Source organism: Xyrauchen texanus, chromosome 28, assembly GCF_025860055.1.
Source record: "Xyrauchen texanus isolate HMW12.3.18 chromosome 28, RBS_HiC_50CHRs, whole genome shotgun sequence".
Classification (NCBI taxonomy): Eukaryota; Metazoa; Chordata; class Actinopteri; order Cypriniformes; family Catostomidae; genus Xyrauchen; species Xyrauchen texanus.
In genome coordinates, this window is record NC_068303.1 from 41,254,265 (window position 1) to 41,278,490 (window position 24,226).

General features: G+C 37.7%; 1 protein-coding gene across 2 annotated transcripts in view; it reads right to left on the reverse strand.

The window, feature by feature from the left end:
* Window positions 1-24,226, reverse strand: part of med23 (mediator complex subunit 23) — a 94,670-nt gene that overhangs the window by 59,707 nt on the left and 10,737 nt on the right. For both annotated transcript variants that reach the window (XM_052095601.1, XM_052095600.1), the window contains 8 exons: window positions 17,121-17,321; window positions 16,287-16,430; window positions 11,576-11,721; window positions 11,083-11,328; window positions 10,118-10,260; window positions 9,790-9,964; window positions 9,522-9,685; window positions 4,644-4,768 (listed from right to left, as the gene is read on the reverse strand). In XM_052095601.1, the coding sequence (XP_051951561.1) occupies window positions 4,644-4,768; window positions 9,522-9,685; window positions 9,790-9,964; window positions 10,118-10,260; window positions 11,083-11,328; window positions 11,576-11,721; window positions 16,287-16,430; window positions 17,121-17,321 (1,344 nt within the window). The remainder of the gene's footprint in view (window positions 1-4,643; window positions 4,769-9,521; window positions 9,686-9,789; window positions 9,965-10,117; window positions 10,261-11,082; window positions 11,329-11,575; window positions 11,722-16,286; window positions 16,431-17,120; window positions 17,322-24,226) is intronic.

Below are 24,226 nucleotides of genomic sequence, written 5' to 3' on the forward strand. Positions count from 1 at the left end.
TAAACAACGATTATCACTTCAAACAGAATATAGTCTTTGAAGAACTAAATATATTGAAAATCTGATGAACAAAACATGCTATAAAACATATGAACACGGTGAGAAGGCCGGGTGAGTTTTGGCTTATCAACTGAGACAAAAGACGGCGGATCACACTATATCCCAAATAAAAGATAAAATAGGTCTTAGGTATACAGCACACTCACAGATTAATCATTGTTTTTATGAGTTCTATTCCGAATTATATACTTCTGAATCCCATAAGAATAAGAAGCTGTTTTCCCTCATTTTTTTGATAAGATTACCATTCCTCCAGTTGACAGCGAGGCAGCAGTTGAACTCGAAACTCCTTTTTCGGTTGAAGAAATTAATGCCTCAGTAATGTCTATGCAAAACGGAAAATCGACTGGCCCAGATGGGTTTCCGAGTGAGTTTTATAAAAAATATAAGAATGAATTATCGCCGCTCTTATTAAGTGTTTTTGAGGAACCTTTTTCTTCTGTTAACCTATCTCCAATTATGAGACAAGCAGTCATATCGCTCATTCTCAAGAAAAAAAAAAGATAATCTTGATTGTGGCTCTTATCGCCCCATCTCTCTTCTTAATGTGGACAGTAAAATCCTAGCTAAAATGTTGGCTCGTACGTTAGAAACTGTTCTGCCTTCTATAATATCCAGTGATCAAACTGGATTTATCAAAAATCGACAGGTGTTTTTTTATATATGTCGGCTCTTAAATATTCTTTATGATCCCACTCCATCTGATGTCCCTGAAATACTACTATCAATCGATGCTGAGAAAGCTTTTGACCGGGTGGAGTGGGAAAATCTGTTTTATGTTTTGAAGAAATTCGGGTTTGGTTCAAAATGTACTCAATGGATTAAAGTTCTTTATACATTCCATGTGGCGGCAGTACATACAAATAATAACCTATCCCCCTTTTTCTCTCTACAACATGGCACGAGACAGGGTTGTCCTTTAATCGCCCCTTTTATTTGCGTTAGTAATTGAACCACTAGCTGTGGCTTTACATCAGCAGATTGCCATTAGGGGAATTCACAGAAGAGCTATCGAACATAAAGTTTCTCTCTACGCAGATGATATGCTTGTATACTTGTCTCATCCACTTACAAGCTTACAGTACTGATTGGACTGTTAGATGTCTTTTTGCAAAATCTCTGGATATAAAGTTAATGTACAGAAAAGTGAACTCATGCCAATAAATCTAACATCTCATTTAGCATTATCTAACACTTCTCCATTTAAAATAAGTACAGAAAAGTTTAAATACTTTGGTATCTGGATTATTTATAAATGTAATAAACTCTATAAAGCTAACTTTGCCCACTCATAAACAATTTAAAAGAGGATCTGGACCGTTGGAACCTGCTCTTATTATCTTTAGGAGGTAGAATTAATGCTGTAAAAAATTTTGTCTAGATTTTTGTTTTTGTTTCAAAGTCTTCCTAATTTTTAACAAAATCTTTCTTCATGTAAATAGACACCCTGATATCAGACTTAATCTGGAATAGGAAAATCCCTCGGATACAAAGATATACTACAAAAACATCATTCTTGTGGTGGTCTGTCCCCCTCCCTAATCTTCAGCATTACTATTGGGCTTCTAATATTAAATTTATGTTGTATTGGATCAACCGTTCTGTAAGGCTGACATCAAGAGGACATAAAAGTCAAAGAACTCAGAGAACCAAGTCATAAAAACTCACACAGAAGAACATTTTCACCTGTGTCAACACATCCTACTGAGCAAGGACAAAACACAAATCTCACATCTGACCTCTATCTAACCTCAGGCCAATTTAGGCACAAACATCTGCCCCCCACTACTCCTTATCTACATGCAACAAAATATAATATGTGATGTATACAAATAATCTAACTAGTGGAACATGTTTGGTATCATTTAAAATGTCTCAGTGCATCTGGTATAGTGCTCTTATTCCCAGGTTTGTAAAACTTAATGACAACAAAGTTATAAGGTGCCAAATGCTTTATAATTCTGGAGGTCTGTCCCCATCCCTGCTTGTATGTTAATGAAGTATGTCCCCAGGACTTCCAAACCTAACAACTCCCAAAATTCCCTTTGATCATGGTTTGGGTATTTAAGGAGATGTGACACATTGTTCATGGTTCTCTGTATCAGACGATCACACACAGTTTACTGTGTGTAGTTTATACCAGGTGATGGCAATTTGAATTTCTTAGGTTTTGATCAAATGTTTAAATTTGACTTATCACTGTCTAATTGGAATTGATTAATTTATTATGTTACCTGGTCAATAAATTGTTACATTTGAGTTTATTCTGATTTACTCTGAAACTATTGTCTTTAGTAGATTACATTAAATCCTTGTTTCCGCAAATCTTCGACCAGGTTAGCAGCGGACTAAAGCCGGTTGAGTGGAGCATGGGGCACACCGACTGAGACTTTAGAGCTCCCACTAACTAATAGGCATTATTTCTAGTGTACTTGGTGTGTACAGGCTCGATAGGGAATTTCCGTTTAGTGTCGACCAAGCCTAAATAGGGTGAAGTCTAAACCTCTGGTTATTGTAATATTTTCTAGCCAAGTGTACATAGGAAACTATGGCATGATCATATAAAACTACTTTAACTTGGGTATGTTGGTCTATCATTGTAAATGTAGTGGTCATGACCTCTGGGTAGAAATGTTACTCTAATTAAGTGTTTACTATCTAAGGGGACTAAACAAAATACTTGTGGATAAAAGGGCAAGCAGGAGCAGCCCTCTAATTAGTATTTAGTCAATTACTGTTTTAATGACCAAAACTGGCATATTTGTGACCGTGAGATCCGCGTTCACGGCCGGCGCGAGACTCTCTAAGCGACAGGAATCCGAATGAACGAGCACAATATAAAATACAGTTAAATATGATGATTCAATGTAAAATCAAATTTAATAATAATAACTAAGATTAGAATATGAATATATCCTTAGAAACATTTATAATTGGAGTCAGATAAAATAAACAAGGATCTTAAAATGAATAATGTAGTTATGCAATTGGAATTAAATAACTTAAACTGAACACGCACGATAAGACAGAACACGCAGGAGACCTTCATCCACGCTGTTGGAAGCCGCCATTTGACCAATAGGTGGACCCCCTTACAGTTCCGACAACCCGGCATGGCTGTTGTTAGAAAAGGCTTCTTGTAGGCCCACATCATTACCTGCTCTAATTTGTACAAAGATACCTCTTTCTGAGTCATTATCTAGACATTCTTTAAACCCAATTGTTAGAGCATCTTTTAAAATATTGAACCAGATTAGACTAACTTTAGTATAATATTCCAAATACACATTTCTTCAGATATTTGCAGATTCGCAGTTTTATGACATCCAACACTACTGACTTTCCAGCTCTACCTACTGACTCTCTACTTGATATCATTTAGAAAATCAGTCCACTCTCCAATAATAACATAGGTCTGATATACTGTTTGATTTCATCACAGAATTTAACATCTTTGACAAAATCAAAGCAACAATGGGGAAGTGATCTTGATATGCAACTTTCAGAAGAAGCATGGCAAGATATTATAAATAAGATTCATTCAACCTCAATCTGTTCACGACATGAATTATTCAATTCAAAATAGTCCACCGCCTACACTGGACAAAAGCTAAATTAACAACATTTTCACCAAATATAGACTCCTTGTGTGATTGGTGTAGAGATGAGATGTCCTAAGCTTGTTAATTATTGGCAATTAATATTTAATTTATTTTCAGGAGTTCTGCATCATGCTATTAATCCTTCCCCCATTCTTGCAATATTCGGTTTAACTACAGAACTACAAAAATATGATTGCTTTTTTGACTTTATTAGCTAGACGTCTTATATTGTTTAAGTGGAATGACAGATCTCCACCTACTTTTAGTCATTGGATCAGGGATCTTATGCATCATCTTGCACTAGAGAAGATTCGATACTCCACTAAAGGCTGTAGTCACATTTTTTTCATTATTTGGCAGCCAGTGCTGGCTGACTTACAGCAAATGGATCCAAATATAATTTCTCCTGTGTGATTTGTTTTATTTACTTTTTATTTCTCTTTCTTTCCCTCTATCTGACCCAGTGAGGCCATGATAATATGGTAATATGTAATGGTGCAGTGAGGATGGGGAGCTCTGTTAGAACAAGATAATTGATTTCATCTTAATCTGTTTTTGAAATTGCTGTTATATTATACTATGTAAAATATTAATAAAAAAGATTTGGAGGGGAAAAAAAGAAAATTACATGGACTGATGATTTCAACAGAAGCATACATCTTCCCTTAACATTCTCAGAGCTCACGGTAGGTCTGTTTTCAAAGCTCTATTAGGTATTATTATTACGATTTCTTACCTCCAGTATGTATGTATGTATATATATATATATATATATGTATATATATGTGTGTGTATGTATGTATGTATGTATGTATATGTGTATATATATATATATATATGTGTATGTATGTATGTATATATATATATGTGTATGTATGTATATATATATATATATATATATATATATATATATATATTTTTTTTTTTTTTTTTTTTTTGCCATGGGGCTGTAGACAGAGCAGTGTGTGTTCAGATGAGTACCTGCAGAGGAGCAGGAAAGCAGCTGAGAGTGTGAGAGGCCCAGTTATGAGGAGTGAAGTTCATGATGGTCTGCAGGATGTCCTTACACCAGGTGCCCTGAATAGAGTCCGACCCTGTGAAGAAATCTGCAACACACAGAGATGAGAGACTTAATTTCAACAGCACAGAGAGAGAGAGAGAGCAAACAAACAGGTGCAGTGAACATGAGATCTGCATCAGGGTAGAGATCTTTAAACATCAAAAAACAATCATGGTTTGTCAGACACAAAAAGAGATTATGCATTATGTCGATTGGATTAAACTAAAATGAAAATATGACATTGATGAAGTGCTGCTGTTGTTTTAAACATATAATACTTTAATATATTACACTACCGGTCAAAAGTCTGGACACACTTGACCGAATTTATGTTTGTCTGTACACATAAATTGTGCCCAAACAGAAGTTTAATTTTAATAAATAAAGAGAATTGGTGTGGAAAGTGAAATAAAAGTAGTCAACAAGGGTCCAGCATAAACCCAAAATTTGGTTCCACTGGTACCATTGAAGAGTGAAGAGTGGAGCTTGAGGATGGGATGGGGGAGCCCAACGTGTCATATTTAAGCAAAAACACATGGGAGGTCATGAAGTTGTGGTTATCAGATTGTTATTGGTTTTTATTCCATGTTCGACAGTTTACATAAACTATATTATCAAAATGGTGTCTAATCAAATGAATTAAAACTTAAATGAAATGAAAATATTCATTAATACATTTTTTCAATGTAACATTGCATTATTATGAGATTATCAAATGAAATGCTGCACAACAGAACATCACATATGTGAGATATTGCTTTAAATCATTATTATTATTATTATTAATATTATTGAACTAAAGTACACATTAGTCTTTTTTCTTCTCCACTTCACATGTTTTTATTTAGCCGTTTATGGATGTTTCTCACTTCCAGATAAGAAGTTTGCTATATGGCCCAGTGTGATTATTAAACCTGAAAAGCTGTGATTTAGTTAGATAAATATATAGTCTGTATGTGCTGCGCACTTCAGGGCACTCTGCGCTATCTTCTAACACACCTTTTCAGTGTATGTGCGGCCGGCTTCACAGTCATTCTGAAGCACGCAGTACATGCAGATTATAAATGTAATCAATTTAATCACAGTCTTTTGTGGTTTATTAAATCACACTAGAACATTTAGCAATTTTAATTTAATTAATTGTGTCAAATTCTGTGACATTCCACATTTTATATAGCGAATGCCATTTTTACGACTGGATTCTTTGTTTCCGTCTGTTTTCCACATCGCTGAAATCATAAGGTCTTACATGTGGTAACTACAGTATAAGTGGACTCCAATCGTTGAATTATAAAACATTATATTTACAGTAAAGCAGTAAAGGCCGCATCATCACACTACCACCTTGAATTTTCGATGAACGATCCAGTAATTTGGTGATGATCCGTGCATTTTCCATCATGATGGAGCACCATCATAGGCGGAAATCGCGGGGGGTCGGGGAGGGTCAGGACCCCCCCCCCATCTGAGGGTTGTCCCCCCCTAAAATATCATTAAAATATGTGTATTGTAAATAATATAATGATATATTCTTAAAATAATTGTTTAAGAAATAAAATAATACAAATGCAAACGGGGCAACAACAAAAAAAACCTTGGTGTTCCCTTTAAAAATTGTTCTTGAGAATTGTTGTTTATTTTCCCCCCAACATTTTGATGAAATTTTCGCCCCTGAGCAACATGTCACAAGGCAAGAGTGATAATGAAGTGGCTCGGAGATCATTACATTGACATTTTGGATCTGTGGCCAGGCAAATCCCCGGATCGTAATCCCATAGAGAACCTGTGGTCAATCCACAAAAGGCGAGTGGACAAACAGAAGCCCAGATATTGTGATCAAATCCGAGTACTTATAAGGCAAGAATGGATCGCCATCAGACAGGATTTGGCCCAGAAGCTGATATCCAGCATGCCAGAGTGAATTGCAGAGGTTATGAAGAACAAGGGTCAACACTGTAAATATTGACTCTTTGCATATATTTGAATGTTTTTGCCAATAAATGCCTTTAAAATTTATGAAAACCTTATTATTGTTTTCGAGTATACCATTGAAACATGTTTAAAATTATTATCTACAAATACTGACACAGAAAACTTTGTAAAACACAAAATGTATGTCACTGCCAATACTTTGGGCCACGGCTGTACACCGTATACATTTAAACTCAGTTTTTTTCACAATTCCTGACATTTAATTGTAGAAAACATTCCTTGTCTTAGGTTGGTTAGGACCACTACTTTATTTTAAGAATGTAAATTATTCTTATTTAAAAGAATAATAGTAGAGAGAATGATTTATTTTAGATTTTATTTCTTTCATCACATTCCCAGTGGGTCAGAAGTTTACATACACTTTGTTAGTATTTGGTATCATTGCCTTTAAACAGTTTAAATTGGGTATCCTTCCACAAGCTTCTCACAATAAATTGCTGGAATTTTGTCCCATTCCTCTAGAACTGATGTAACTGAGTCAGGTTTGTAGGCCTCCTTGCTCACACACACTTTTGCAGTTCTGCACACACATTTTCTATCAGATTGAAGTCAGCGCTTTATGATGGCCACTCCAATACTTTGTTGTCCTTAAGCCATTTTCCACAACTTTGGAGGTATGGTTGGCAAGGTCCAATTGTCCCATTTGCGACAAGCTTTAACTTCCTGGCTGATGTCTTGAGATGTTGCTTCAATATATCCACATCATTTTCCTTCCTCAAGATGCCATCTATTTTGGGAAGTGCACCAGTCCCTCCTGCAGCAAAGCACCTCCACAACATGATGACGCCACCCCCATTCTTCACGGTTGGGATGGCGTTCTTCGACTTGCAAGCCTCACCCTTTTTCCTCCAACATAATGATGGTCATTATGGCCAAACAGTTAAATTATTGTTTCATCAGACCAGTGGAAATTTCTCCAAAAAGTAAGATCTTTGTCCCATGTGCACATACAAACTGTAGTCTGGCTTTATGACAGTTTTGGAGCAGTGGCTTCTTCCTTGCTGTGTAGCCTTTCAGGTTATGTGGATATAGGACTCATTTGACTGTGGATATAGATACTTGTCAACCTGTTTCCTCCAGTATCTTCACAAGGTCCTTTGTTGTTGTCAACTTTAGGAGACAGAATACGTCTCCTTCCTGTGCGGTATGATGTCTGCGTGGTCCCATGATGTTTATACTTACATATTATTGTTTGTACAGATGAACGTGGTACCCTCTGGTGTTTGGAAATTACTCCCAAGGATGAACCAGACTTGTGGAGGTCCACAATTTTTTTTCGGTGATCTTGGTTGTTTTCTTTTGATTTTCCATGATGTCAAGCAAAGAGGCACTGAGTTTGAAGGTAGGTCATAAAATACATCCACAGGTACACCTCCAATTCAGTACACCTACTTTCAGAAGCTAATTGCCTAAAGGATTGACATCATTTTCTGGAATTTTACTAGCTGCTTAAAAGCACAGTTAACTTAGTGTGTGTAAACTTCTGACCCACTGGAATTGTGATAGTCAATTAAAAGTGAAACAATCTGTCTGTAAACAATTGTTGGAAAAATTACTTGTCATGCGAAAAGTAGATGTCCTAAACGACTTGCCAAAACTATAGTTTGCTAATATGAAATCTGTGGTTAAAAAATTAGTTTTAATGACTTCAACTGTACATGTTGTAAATTCAAAATCATGTAAATTCAAAACCGTTTTTTTACAGTGTAGGGCAGTCACAATACCAACATTTTCAGTGCCAATACCAGTAAAATTCTCAATACCACAACAAAACAGATAACACATTGAACACATTCCTGTAGCCTATTAAAGTTAAATATAAATGTTAATGATAAATTAGTTACTAAACTAGTTATAAAGTAAATTAAAACTAGTAAAAAGAAGAAATAAATTAAGAAAATAAAAATAATGTTGCGAGGGATCTGTGTGAACGGTTGCTCTCGTGCCTCATGAACGTGCACAGGAGATCAACGGTCTGTAAACATTTTCACTAAATAATACATTCGGTTTTGGTTTGTCTCACCAAACTTTATCGTATGCTTTCATAAGAATCATGAGTCTCATGGAATAATTTATCAGACTTCTGAATTATAATTTTGGGTACTTCTGAAGCTTGAAGAGGTGGTCACCATAACCTGCCATTGTATGTATGATATGACGGAGCACACATTTTTGAATAACATTAAGTGCTATTTCTTTTCAATATTGTTGTTTGATTAATATTAACAACATAATAGAAAGCGGTGTTTAAATACCGCATCTGACAGCCATTTTGGACATTTGAAGCCCATCTGAATGTTCATGCAAGAGCCGCATGACCATATTTACCGTGAGGTGGTATGAATTGAGTTGGTACTTCCGGTACTGCAGAAACACTGATATTGTTAAATCTTTTTCATTTTTAGGATGGACTTCTGTCATCCCTAGTCCAGAGAATGGTGTTGGTTTTAAGGTGTATTTAAAACAAAAGTGAAACTAAAATAGGAGGCAAATCCCAAAGCAAAACTATTCACATCCAGAGCAAAATAGATATTCATCGGGCTGAACAAAAACAGAATTTCCTTTTTTACATGGCTTACAAGAAGAACGCTGCCATAGAAAAGAGGAAAGCCAAGCACTACTCAAAAGTTGGAAAACAGCTACAGAACAAAAAATGGACGAAGGTTAAACAAGGAAAGAATGCTAATATTCTCTCTGTGAACAAGTGTTTAGGTACCAGTGAAACATGTGATAACGGAAAACTTTCTCAAGGGCTGTGGCGGTGCCGTGACGTCTGAAGTGTATCTTATGTGCTGTAAGTGACATACCTGTGACGTGTGTGGCTCGAGCGAGCGTGAGGATGAGTGCTCTGTTCAGCTCTTCTGACTCCGCAGACAGCACTGTTTTAGGATCACTGAGGAACCGTGTAAACTGCGGCTGAACCTCTGAACTCCCCAATGCCGTGATCAATCGTAAAGCAGTACTCTCAACGCTGTGTACACAAACACACAGAGCATCTTAACCCACAACCATGAACATTTTTACAAGGAGATTTGTGTCATCTTAAGGGATGTTAAAATTAGTTCTATGCCTAACCAGAGATGGAGTTGGTTCTGATTGGTCTGTGGAACAGCAGCGAGCGAGTGCAGGTGTGACAGGAGCTGCACACGATAATGAGGCTGAATGTGGTGCATCCGATAACTGAACATCTCCAGCAGCGTATGCAGAATCCCCCATGCATGAGACTTGAACACGTTCGGCAACAGCTGGCCTGGTGGAGAAACACATACTGTTATGTTCAAGGACACAAGAACAGAAAATCTATAATGTATTTTTCAGGCAACTCATGACTACGATCTGTGTGACACAGACAGTGACTAATGTGTCATCAGAGACGTGCATATAATGTGTGTTTCAGACTTACTGATGAAGCCCTTGATGCCCAGGGACTCGATCTCCATGTAGACCAGCAGTCTGCTGTATGTCTCCACCAGGGCAGGCGCCAGGGCAAGACTAGACTTTGCGTGTGCCAGTTTAATGACTCGAGTTGCAATGCTGTGGATCAAGCTGACAGGAAGAACAGAAGCTCATCTGAGTTCAATTTGCTTGAATGAACAGAAGTGAATGGCTGGAGGCACACTCGACAAATAGGGTACACTTTAACTAAGATGGTGCCGCAGATGGCCACCTCGGTGTGGAGCTCTCCAATTCTTTTGTTGTGTTTGTTTGTTTATCTTGTGTCAAGTAATTTTTTTCCAATCAGTTTCAGTCTGAAGCGCAGCTTTGTTGTTTAAGCGCGCAATGTGAAGGGAGCTGACGCGCTGGTCAAGCTTTGTTAGCGCGGCTTTCGAACAGCGCTGCAGAGTATTCATCTAGCGAATCTCCGCTCTCTCCCTAACAAAACGGATGAACTACATCTCCTCACCTGTACAAACAAGGACTTCACAGAAACCTGGCTGAGTGAAACCATTCCGGACAGCACATTACATCTGCTGGGCTTTCAGCTGTTCAGAGCGGATCGCATTGCGGAGTAAAAGGGGAAAACAGCAGTCGAAAATGCTTTTACATCAGTGAAAGTTGGTGTACAGATGTACCAATGTTAAAGACGACGTGCTATCCTAATTTGGAAGCGCTCTTTATCAATTGTAAGCCTTTAGATTTAGAACCTCTAGATAAGAGAAGCAGGATTTTCGACCAATGAGAATTCTCTTTGGTCGGGCCTACACAGCACAAAGCCGCAGAAACAGATCGGCAAAATGTTCCGTCACTCGTCGCAGCTGGTTGTTAAGACGAAAAGACCTTAGGGAAAAAGATCTTTTATCGCTTGCCGCTGTATGGTGTCATGCCTGATTATTTGTAGTGTATTTGTGCAGAATTTTCTCCTCTCACCTCATTTTGGCATGAACAGTAAGGGAGTCGAGCAGGTTCATGGGTAGAGGTGTGACGGATCCAGACGCCATGCAGTTAGTGCCAGGCAGATTGATCCGCATGGTGCCATTACCATAGATCGTCTCCACCAGCACGCCCATGGGCAGCGTGAAACACTCAGAATTTGTGGAGTATGCATTACACAGCAGAGCGATCTTGTAATCGGTCATTGGCAGACTCTTATTACGCAGACTCTGCTGAAGAAACCTGAAAACACGTAGAGAGAGAGAGAAAGAGAGAGTAAGAGGGATCTGATTGGACTCATTTGGGGTAATTACACTTGGTCAAATCAAACATGTTACCGATTAGGAAAAGACCAAGTGTAAATGCCCTCCAAGGCACATTCAAGACAGATAGCAATCCAAACACTTCCGGAGGTACAACAGTACTTAGCTCCAGTGTGTCTCTGGCAGTTGAGCAGTTAGTTCAGGTTGTGTGTGTAAATGTTTCTTACTCATGGTGCAGCTTGAGCGAGTGTGGGATGGGGATCTGCAATTTGGAGTTGTCGTTCTGAGCTTTGCGGTTCAGGTGGATCCAGATGCAGGTCATTGCGAAGGCGTGAGTGGACTGGGGCTTGTTGATGTCTGGTACAGGAATACACTAAAAATACAAAGATCAAACCCACACTTCATTATAGTGCCCTTTATCTATAATGAACATTTCATATTCGAGAAGTCATAAGTTAAAATGTACATATTTACTCATTTTAGTCATATTCCTCAGACTAAAATGTCATATAATTTTAGTCAACGTAAATAACATATTAGCAAACTGGAATATCATCATCAATTCTTTCTAGGTTTTTAATTCATTAACAATAAATAAAATAGTTTTTTACATCAACAATGATGCGTCTTTTTTGGCTCATCTTTGTAGACAAACTAATAATAAAAAAACTAGCAACTACCAATCTCCAAACTAAAACCTCACATAGACTTTCAGCATTAAGTCTAAATCATAGTAGTCATCTTTCCTTCCATGTTGCGAATTTAATTTATGTGAAAAATCGGAATATTGAAATTGTGAATAAAGAGGTGTTTCATCTCATGTGTTCAAGACAACAAAATCAACACTTCCAGGGTAATTGGTATATTTATGGTATAATTCAAATAGAAATAAAAATGGAAGTTGAAGCCACTGGCACTTTTATTAAATGTAATAAATAACTTGCGGTTTAGAGCATGAAGACAAAACACTCTGACGAACTTCATATTTGCTAGCGTTCAGCGGCAGATGCCTTATGTCTGGAGTGAAAGTGTGTCTGGAAGGTAATAGTGGACAATAATTTTGATGACAGACTTTGGCATTTCACAATAACCAGATTTGAGATGCTATGTGATGACATTGCTCCACTGCTTTGTCCATTTATGAGTGTATTATTCATTCACATGACTTGAGTCACAAGACTTTTTTTGTTATGCACATACAGGAATTTATTTGTTAAATGTGTCGCCATTGTAGTTTATACATAAGTCTAACACAATACAAATGTATAAATTCATAATTAAAATCATATTAATGCACATTTTATTTGCAACTTCACATTTCCAGCTAGCATTTTTATGCAATATCCCAAATTTGACATGCGTCAAGTTTAAAAATATGTGCATGGAAAACCACTATAATACCTTATTGTGGCCAAGAACCACCCACTTCGACAGGAAGAATTCATTTGACTGGCATGTAAAACGACCAATCAATTGTTAAAAACAGGTTGAATATTCAAAACTCGTGAAAATCTCAGAAGACTTGAAACTTAAAAACACCTTATGAACACACTTTTGTCTTCCAAATTAAAGACAAAGGTACAAGTACTTTTCAAGAGTTTCATGAGGATATGAACTGCAATCTCATGAAGCATTGCAAATAATGCTATAGAATCGAAAACAATAGAAAAATATAAACAATTGTTGATTATACGTATAGAAACAAAACATTTTAAGATTATTGCGAAATATTTACATTTATACAAAGAGCGCAACTTATTTGCATCAGTCACAGTGCATTTTGGGAGTGGGCGGAGCAAGGGCTCTTTTGCCGCACTTTGCTATCTGCAATTCTCTGAAAGGTGGATCTTTCTCTCGATCATGGATAATGTAGTTCTTAACCAGGAATTCTGCTATTAAATGTTTTGTTTTTTAAGAGAGTTGAATAATGCGGACTGATGGCTTCAACAGAAGCATTTACTATCGATTAAGAACGTCAGAGCTCACGGTAGGTCTGTCTTAAAGGTTTATAACTTATAGGTTTATATGGACAAAATTAATAGGATTTTACTTCCAGAAACAGACTGTTCTATTGTGTAAAACCAGCTAATTTCACAATGGAGCTGACCATTTTGAGAAAGCTCTTGCCATTTATGTGTGCAATAGACAGTCAGACTGTCCATGGTTGTGCCGTCCGAGGCCGAGACTAGACAAGGCATCTAAAGTGTGTTATATAAGAACGAACAGCAGGATTTAAAAGGCCTTAAGGTCATTAGGATCATCAATATATTCACTCTAATGTGAAGGAAAGCTGAGACTGGGCTTGTTTGACAGTGAAAGCTTTAAAGTTTTCTCCAGGGTGAGTGTCTAATTGCTTTGCGCTTACTGAATCCTTTAGTTAAACAAGGATGATGTGCGATCTTAGCACATCTGTCAATCACAGATGCTCCGGGCTAATGGCTGGATCAAACAGCAGCTCAAATCACACAGCATCCCAGCAGCTTGGCTTTCATCTCAGATTTCCTGCAGCAGTATGCACATGGGCAACCATAACCAGCAAATCTTTCTTTGCATTTTGCAGAAGTCATAAAAGATCATTTTTGTGAAAAGGATTCCTTCAGGTTAATATAATTATTCGGGGTGGTTGATATACCGGCACAAATGTGTCATCTGGCAAATATTTTAGTGTATTTTATCTATAGCATTTATGCAAAACGCCACCACATGCTAGAGAATTTGCGCTGCAATCAGAGGTTGTTCTACAAACAATCATTTTTATTTGTCATTTTTTACTTTTGCATTAAAAGGTGCTTTCTCAATGTCTTGGGTGAAACGATGGTTAAAACTAAAAAGTTATGGACTACTTCTATTTAATGCCTCTTGAAAAAAAAAATCTCACATTTACATTGATGCATTTGGCAGACGCTTTTATCCAAAGCGGCTTAGTGCACTTATTACAGGGACAATCCCCTGGAGCAACCTGGAGTTAAGTGCCTTTCTCAATGGTGGTGAATCGAACCAGCGACCTTCTGATTAACAGTTATGTGCTTTAGCCCACTACACCACCACCACTTGTTTATTTTATTGCAAGATAAGTCAAAATGAGAATAATTCAGAATTCTGATCCACAGATTTATACCACAACACCTTTGTCAACTGTGCATTTATGTCTAATATAATCAAGGTTTATTACAATTTTGACTAATTAATGGGTCATTATGAAAATATTTAATTAATTATATTTGAATGAAAAATCCTTGTCTCCATCTGCTACAGCACTATGACAATAACAGTAATTCATGTTAGAGGTAGACAGATAAATCGGGGGAGGGGGGGGGGGGTTTCAGATTAATTGGTGTTGATAAGATTAATGTGAGAGGTAGTTCAAAATATCGGTTTTCCATATTAATCAGTGCCGATAAGATTAACGTGAGAAGTAGACCGATCTATCGGTGTTACAGATTAATCAGTGCCAATAAGATTAACGTGAGAGGTAGACCAATATATCAGTTAACAGATTAATTTGTGGTGATAAGATTAACGTGAGAGGTAGACTGATATATCGGTTTTAAAGACTAATCTGTGACTAAGATTAATGTTAGAGGTAGACCAATATATCAGTTTTACAGATGAATCCATGTTGATAAGATTAATGTGAGAGGTACAACAAAATATCGGTTTTGCATATTAATTGATGCCGATAAGTTTAATGTGAGAGGTAGACCGATATATCAGTTTTACAAATTAATTGATGCTGATAAGTTTAGTGTTAGAGGTAGAACGATATATTAGTTTTAGAGATTTATCGTGTTGATAAGATTACCGTGAGAGGTAGACCGATCTATCGGTGTTACAGATTAATCAGTGCCAATAAGATTAATGTGAGAGGTAGACCGATATATCAGTTTTACAGATTAATTGATGCTGATAAGATTAGTGTTATAGGTAGACTGATATATCAGTTTTACAGATTAATCAGTGCCGATAAAATTAATGTCAGAGGTAAACCGATATTTTGGTTTAACAGATTAGTCGTGCCGAACATTTTTGCAGATAATTTGTTCCTCCATGTTTCTCCTCCAAGTATTCCCCAGTACAAACAACTTGGTTCTACAGTGTAACAGCAGCCTCTAGAGGTGAAATAAAAACAATTACTGACTAAGAATATTCATTTTGGCCTCTATGTCTGTGCCCATCATAATAAGGAAAGGCTATGAAACATTTTAACATTCTTAAAGTCTATTTTAAAGACTATCAGGTGATTAATCGGTTATCAGATAAAAAGTTATCAGTCCTGGCAAAATCCACTATCGGTCGACCTTTAATGTGTGTTTATTTTTTACTCAAGTTGTTTTCTCAGGTCAAAAAAAAAGTATGAAAAAAGTTAAACAAAATAAGTTATGAATCATTTAAATAATATAAAAAGAATGTTTGTCCTTTGATTTCATGTCATTGGTGTCAATGTTATAAACTTGTATTATGAAAATATAAAATGTTTTGGAAAAGAACTTCCAAGGTCAAAGTCAAGAGGAAGAAGAGTCAAGAACACATAACTGCTGAGCGGTCGGACTTGGGAAAATTTAGTTGAGCAATCCCACCTTCACCTTCATCTGGAATGTGGCATTTGACTGGTGGTGGTTTAGCCTGGACCATTGGGTTGCAGATCAAACACTACAAGGATTTATCCATGCACACCCATGGTCACCCTTGTGTAAAGAGCATGCCAATGAATGGTGTAAAGTCAAAGCACCTGATTACTTACTAATTAGTTGTGACCAACTGTATTAAAGAACCTATAGCCCGCTAGCTAAAACAAATCCTTGATCTGGTGACCCAACCCAAAGGGCACAGCATGTACCAAAGTGCCACCTTTTATATTAATGAGCTTTTACAGAAGCTGCCACAGACCATCATGTTCTGCTTAAATGAAAATAGCATTTCAGTAATGAGTTCATTCACCTCCTTCTCAGGGTAGAGCAGGTCAAAGAGCTTCATGACAGGCAGGAAGTCAGCCAGAGCGTTCTTCTGAATACTGCCAGAGATGAACTGCAGGAGCACCCACATCAAGTGATCCCTACCTTTAATCAGCCCTCGACCGGCCAGCTGCTCAGAGGAAGAGGAACAAGCACACATTCAGTGAAATACAGGGTAGAAGATCTTTCCCAAGTGACTAAAAAGTGTGCGAGCAAAGTATATGAAGAAACATGCAAGTATGCATGCTTGCCTGTTTGAGTGCTTTTGTATGGCCCTGTCCCTGTCCCAAATGGGGGATATGATCTGGACTTCCAGTCTCCTAGCCTTGGGTTGTGCTAAGCTTATTTAGCAGCATGTAGCTACATCACTATGTCTTTAAAAGAATAGCTTATACAAAAATGAAAATTCGCCTTGTTGTTCCAAACCTGTATGCCATTGTGTTTTACTTGGAACACAAAATTAGTAATTCTGAAAAATGTTCACGCTCCTCTTTTCTAGAAAACAACAGATCATAGGGACTACGGCTATCAAGCTAAAAAAAAAAAAAATCACAATAAAAAGTTAAACGTCCATATATCATGCTCACAGAAAAAATAACTGTGAAAGTTTGGAGCAACACAAAGGGGAGCATGTGATGGCAGTATTTTCATTTATGGTTGAACTGTTACTTTAAGTGCACCCTCTTGTAACCTGTACAGCCTTCTAAAGTTCTGTACTGGCCCACATCACGAGAGAGTGATCCAGGAGGTGACCTGCCAGGGCTGAAGGTACCGTTTAGGACATGGACATGTGAGAGTGTTTCCCTCCCCACAGCTTCACCTTCTGATGGAGCGACAGCACCATGTGAGGGAAGCTAGCGAACTGGAACAGAACAAAGAAGATGAGCTGACTGGAGAGATGCTGCCACAGGAGCTGACTGGTGCCGCCGTCATCAAACTGCTCTTCCGTCTCTGACCGCTCCATGGCGTACACCACCAGATCCACCAGCTGGTCCTCCAGAACCGGACATCTCTGCTTATGCTGGAACATGGAAGAACAGTCCAAAAACAGCACTCTTACATGGACCAAAACCACTGCAAACACTAGAATAACTGGGTCCTGTGGAAATACTGTGAATACTTGAAACTCTTCCTTTACAGACTTAACAAGACATTATAACCCTACATAGAGCCCTAGAGTTTCACATGACCATTTCTACCCTCTTTCTGACCACCCACAAAGTTTGGCAGATTTACCCCATGTCTTGAGCGGCCTTTTCACTGCATCGACAAACAGATGACAGACCTGAAGTCCGTCGTTTCCAATAGTGTTGCGTGGGGGCTGAACAGAGTATGGCTGCAACAACTTATCGATAAAATCAATAATGAAAATCTTATCGATTATCGATTAGTTGGATAGAATCTCCGTCAGTGACGTCACTTTACAGCCTAACGAAAAATGTGTTGCATGATGAAACTAGTTAGAAAAAACAACGGAGACAAGTTGAAGTGGAAAAACATGACCCAAGATGCCCATCGCATGAGACCACTTTATAAACACTTCAAAGATCATAAGCTTTCGGTTTAATGTGAAGCGGTTGCTGCATCATGTGCTTTGAAAGAGGGATTAAGGCTTGTTTCTCTCCAGTGCATAACTTACTGCTATTTTCAATGTTTTTTTAATGTATGCATGTTATGAATTCAAACTCAGCCACATATTTCCATTTCATAAAACTATTTGTCTTTACCAAAAGTGAGTCTCCATTAAACTTTACAAAGAACGCGAGCATCCATGTCAATCAAACCGTTTGCAATCAAAGAGGGAGCGCAATCATTTTGATTACAAGCGTGCAACATCATACCATGATTTCGGTTTCAATGTTATCAATTATGCAGCTTTCACGGATATCATGGTCTCAGAGGTCCAAGTGTGCCAGCTTTTAAAATGTTTTGGATGGTTTCTTCTCATCATTTAAGCACATGTAATACAATAATAACATGCTGCAGGTCTCCGCAGTGTCATGCACAACGAGTCACGTGATAAGATGTGCGGATTGACGTCTCAGAAGCAGAGGCAACTTACACTTGTCCTCCACCACTTGGATTGAGGCGAGTAACCGAGCACCTACTAAGTAGTGGTAATTGGGCATCCCAAATTGGGAGAAAAGGGGATCAAATTATATATATATATATATATATATATATATATATATATATTATTTATTTTTTTTAAGTACTGATTATCGGTATCCACCACAATATTGGTGCATTCCTATCAAAAAGAGTTACTTTTTTCTATTGCAGGCAGAGTGTATGTAAACGGTAAAGGACAACTTTGTGGATTTTGCACTAACTGTTTGCTCATTTGTAGTAATCACACAAAACACTGAACACAACATTTTTAATAAGCCTGTTTCAATTTGTATACTTTTTTTGTGCTTTTAGCCTTATAGATATATATATATATATATATATATATATATATATGATATATATATATATATATATATATATATATATATATATCATTAGGTAAATATCTAAAAAGCAACTACATGAAATGTTCAATGCTGATCTCATACAACAAATCACAATTTCAAACTAAGCTTACCGGTAACACCTTTAAGCTTTGCTAATAGTCTGTTATTGAAGGATAACATTTATAAACTATATTGGACTTGATCTGCATCCCATGCACTGTATGAGAGCTGGAACACGGTGATCAGAACTGTTGCTCATCTTTCATGTGAACAACAAAAAAACAGACCGCTTAATTCTAAGGGCAAAGAGAGGGAAGAATATGGTCAAGGAAAACAACTTTATTAACATTATAGGTGAACCTTAGGCAAAATATAAATATGCATGATGATAAAATATATCTTTTCTCCAAATGTGACGGTGCATGATACAAGTGAGCCATTTTGCTCACTGAACACACACAGCATATTCAACATGGCCTCACAACGGTCACAGAAGATGGTGAAACAAATGTGCCTTTCACACACACTCATGAAAGCATGACATGAAGATGCTCACAGAAGCCCTGATCGCAGGGAAAGCTGCAACATACCACAGCGAAACAACAAAACCTCAGGCTTTCATTGACGGATACGTTCCCACACATTTTACATGACCTTTCTAATCCCTTGAGATTACTACATATGGATTTTTAAAAATCAATCCAACTAAGACCGAAAAGTGAATAAATCATTCAGAATAATGTGTGAACTGGTTTGCCCATTTCACGGAAAAGAACCAATGTACTCATAAATCAGACATCACTCTGGGGTGATTCTCACGAAATGATGTCCTGGTCATATTTTACCCCAAAGCAATTCAAAAAAATGCAATATATGAAATTCTATTTTGCAAAAACAAAATGAAGCCTATATTTAGGACCTCAAGTTTTTTTGTATTGTGACATTATTTCCAGAACACATTTTACACCCTAATTTCTCAATGTTTTAATCTCAGAACTATAACACCCAGACATGCATCACAGTTAAAAGAAGCTGTACAATTACATTTTAAAATTAAAATCTGCAAAAATGAAAGGCACTATCAAGGGAGTACTACTACGATTTATAAATACTCAATTTAAATAACATTTGATTTTTTTCACAGTGCGGAAATGAGAATTGTTGGGTTAAATGTGCTTAAATGTCTTGACAATGTCACAATGTAAAATATCTTAATGGCCCTAAACATACAGTGAGGAAAATAAGTATTTGAACACCCTGCTATTTTGCAAGTTCTCCCACTTAGAAATCATGGAGGGGTCTGAAATTGTCATCGTAGGTGCATGTCCACTGTGAGAGACATAATCTAAAAAAAAAAATCCAGAAATCACAATGTATGATTTTTTAACTATTTATTTGTATGATACAGCTGCAAATAAGTATTTGAACACCTGAGAAAATCAATGTTAATATTTGGTACAGTAGCCTTTGTTTGCAATTACAGAGGTCAAACGTTTCCTGTAGTTTTTCACCAGGTTTGCACACACTGCAGGAGGGATTTTGGCCCACTCCTCCACACAGATCTTCTCTAGATCAGTCAGGTTTCTGGGCTGTCACTGAGAAACACGGAGTTTGAGCACCCTCCAAAGATTCTCTATTGGGTTTAGGTCTGGAGACTGGCTAGGCCACGCCAGAACCTTGATATGCTTCTTACAGAGCCACTCCTTGGTTATCCTGGCTGTGTGCTTCGGGTCATTGTCATGTTGGAAGACCCAGCCTCGACCCATCTTCAATGCTCTAACTGAGGGAAGGAGGTTGTTCCCCAAAATCTCGCAATACATGGCCCCGGTCATCCTCTCCTTAATACAGTGCAGTCGCCCTGTCCCATGTGCAGAAAAACACCCCCAAAGCATGATGCTACCACCCCCATGCTTCACAGTAGGGATGGTGTTCTTGGGATGGTACTCATCATTCTTCTTCCTCCAAACACGGTTAGTGGAATTATGACCAAAAAGTTCTATTTTGGTCTCATCTGACCACATGACTTTCTCCCATGACTCCTCTGGATCATCCAAATGGTCATTGGCAAACTTAAGACGGGCCTTGACATGTGCTGGTTTAAGCAGGGGAACCTTCCGTGCCATGCATGATTTCAAACCATGACGTCTTAGTGTATTACCAACAGTAACCTTGGAAACGGTGGTCCCAGCTCTTTTCAGGTCATTGACCAGCTCCTCCCCTGTAGTTCTGGGCTGATTTCTCACCTTTCTTAGGATCATTGAGACCACACGAGGTGAGATCTTGCATGGAGCCCCAGTCCGAGGGAGATTGACAGTCATGTTTAGCTTCTTCCATTTTCTAATGATTGCTCCAACAGTGGATCTTTTTTCACCAAGCTGCTTGGCAATTTCCCCGTAGCCCTTTCCAGCCTTGTGGAGGTGTACAATTTTGTCTCTAGTGTCTTTGGAAAGCTCTTTGGTCTCGGTCATGTTAGTAGTTGGATTCTTACTGATTGTATGGGGTGGACAGGTGTCTTTATGCACCTAATGACCTCAAATAGGTGCATCTAATTTAGGATAATAAATGGAGTGGAGGTGGACATTTTAAAGGCAGACTAACAGGTCTTTGAGGGTCAGAATTCTAGCTGATAGACAGGTGTTCAAATACTTATTTGCAGCTGTATCATACAAATAAATAGTTAAAAAATCATACATTGTGATTTCTGGATTTTTTTTTTTTAGATTATGTCTCTCACAGTGGACATGCACCTATGATGACAATTTTAGACCCCTCCATGTTTTCTAAGTGGGAGAACTTGCAAAATAGCAGGGTGTTCAAATACTTATTTTCCTCACTGTAGGCTTTAATGATCTATATCAAAAATACAATTTCTCATTTTCTTCTTTTGATTTTGGGGTAAAATAGGACCAGGACAGTTTCTTGACAGGTTTTGTGAGAATCCCCAATAGGTTTTTATTCACCAACAGGCTGAACGGTTACTGCTGCTGAACCATGCTGTTCTGTACCAATTGGGTTAGCGGACATGGCAATGTTGTCAGACTGGGCAAGTGACCAATCATGAGTCGTTTTGGAAACGTCCCGAATCGTGGACCAGTTGAAATGCTACCGGAACCGTTGCTCACCATGCTCAGAACCGTTCGGCCCAATGATGGACAAGCACATCATGCATTGTGAGCATGTTTTACTGTAAACGAGAACAATATCTAGCCAATTAAACAACCATTGCAGACATTTCCATGACTTTTTTTAGGCCAGGGAAACACAGCTTTAAAATTCCTTAACATTTTCAGGTTTTCTGTGACCATGGGTACCCTGTAACTTTATTTCACAGAAGAGTAACATCCAAACAGTATGTGGACAGGTCAAGTCGTCACTTCCCTTTGATATAATGCAGCTTACTCTGTAATATGGCATGCAGGGATCGATTAAACTACAATACATGCTGGGTGTTGGGTGTGTATCAGCACCAGTGTTGTTTTTTTAGATACCGATTGATTATTAGGTTTAAAGACTTAATGAAATGGTTAGATGAACAATTATCTTTCCTATGTTGACATATTTCCTATTGAAACAGAACATTGTGAGGGGCTATTTGTTTTATAGCGAACAGCCTTTACGTCACAGGCTGGTAAAACTACATTTTGCTTTCATGGACTAAAAGCCACAAAACTCAAACTTTGATATGGCATGAGAAATTTGAGAGCATTTTCATAGCATGAGCTGCATATGCATTTTGCTTAGGGCTGTCAATTGATTAAAGTTTGTAATCGAATTAATTTCATGACATGCAAATGAATCACAATTAATTGCTTACAACAATATTTGATGAGAAAAGGCCCCAAATAAAAGATAATTCAATATAAATAATATATAATATTTAAAATTATGTAAATACAATTACAGTGGCCAAAAAGTATGTGAACCCTTTGGAATGATCTGTTTTTCTGCATTGATTGGTCATAAAATGTGATCTTATATTCATTAAAGTCACAAGTATAGACAAACACAATGTGCTTAAGCTAACAACACACAAACAATTATAATCATTCATGTCTTTATTGAACACATCCCATTAAACATTCACAGTACTGTGGAAAAACTAAGTAAACCCCTAGGCTAATGACATCAACAAAAGCTCATTAGAATCAGGGGTTGGCAAACCTGGCATCAAATTAATCAAACAATATTGGAGGTGTGGGTTAGAGTTACTTTGACTTATAAAAAGCACATAAATATTTTGAGTTTTCTATTCACAAGAAGCATCTGCTGATGTGGACCATGCATCGCAAAGAGATTTCAGAAGATGTACGATCAAGAATTGTTGCTTTGCATAAAGCTGAATAGGTTATCTCGAAGTTATCTCGAAGAGCTTAGATATTCATCTGTCCACATTTATAAATAGAGATGATTTAAAACTGTGGGTACTCTCCCTAGAAGTGGTCGTCCAGCTAAGATAACTCAAAGGGCACACAGCAGAATACTCAATGTGGTAATAAAGAACTCTAGAGTGACAGCTGAAGACTTGAAGGAATCATTGGAACTGGTTAACGTCTCTGTTCATGAGTCTACTATATGGAAAACATGAAACAGGTATGGTGATCATGGCAGGACACCATGAAGGAAGCCGCTGCTTTCCGACAAAAACATTGTTGCGTTCCTGAAGTTTGCCAAATACCACCTTGACACTCCACAACATGACTGGGAAAATCTTTTGTGAAATGATGAAAATAAGGTTGAATTGTTTGGGAAGAACTTGCAGAACTTTGTATGGCGTAAAAAGGGCACCAAATGCCAACATGAAAATATCATCCCATTGGGGAAGTAGGGTGGAGGGAGCATCATTATTTGGGGCTGCTTCTGGGCCTGGACCGCTTGCCATAATGGAGGAAAAATGAATTCCCTAGTTTATCAAGATATTCTACAGGATAATGTCAGGGTTGCTGTGTGGCAGCTGAAGTTCAGAATATGAGTGATGCAGCAGGACAATGACCCTAAACATCAAAGTAAATCCTACAGAATGGCTTCATAAAAAATAAAATCCCTCTTTTGGAGTGTCCCAGTCAGAGTCCAGACCTGAACCCAATAGAGACACACCAGACATCTAAAGAATATGTCTGAGCTAAAGCAGTTCTGTAAGAAAGAATGGTCCAAAATTCCTTCTGAACGTTGTGCAGGTCTAATCCGCTGCTACAGGAAACACTTGGTTGGTTATTGCTGTCTAATGCCCGTTTCACACATACTCCGTGTGCAGTGCGTATGCGGTACGTATGCGGTGCATATACGGTACAGGAGCAGCACGCGCTATAGTGCTTTCACATATGTTGCGTTTGCAGTGCGCTACTGATCCGCAGTTTCTGTGTGCCACAAAATCAAAAATGTGTAAGGAATTTTGATTTTAAACCCAAACGTTAAATTTGAGATTGTTTAAGGCATTGAAACAGTATGAAAATTCATTTTAATCATTGTG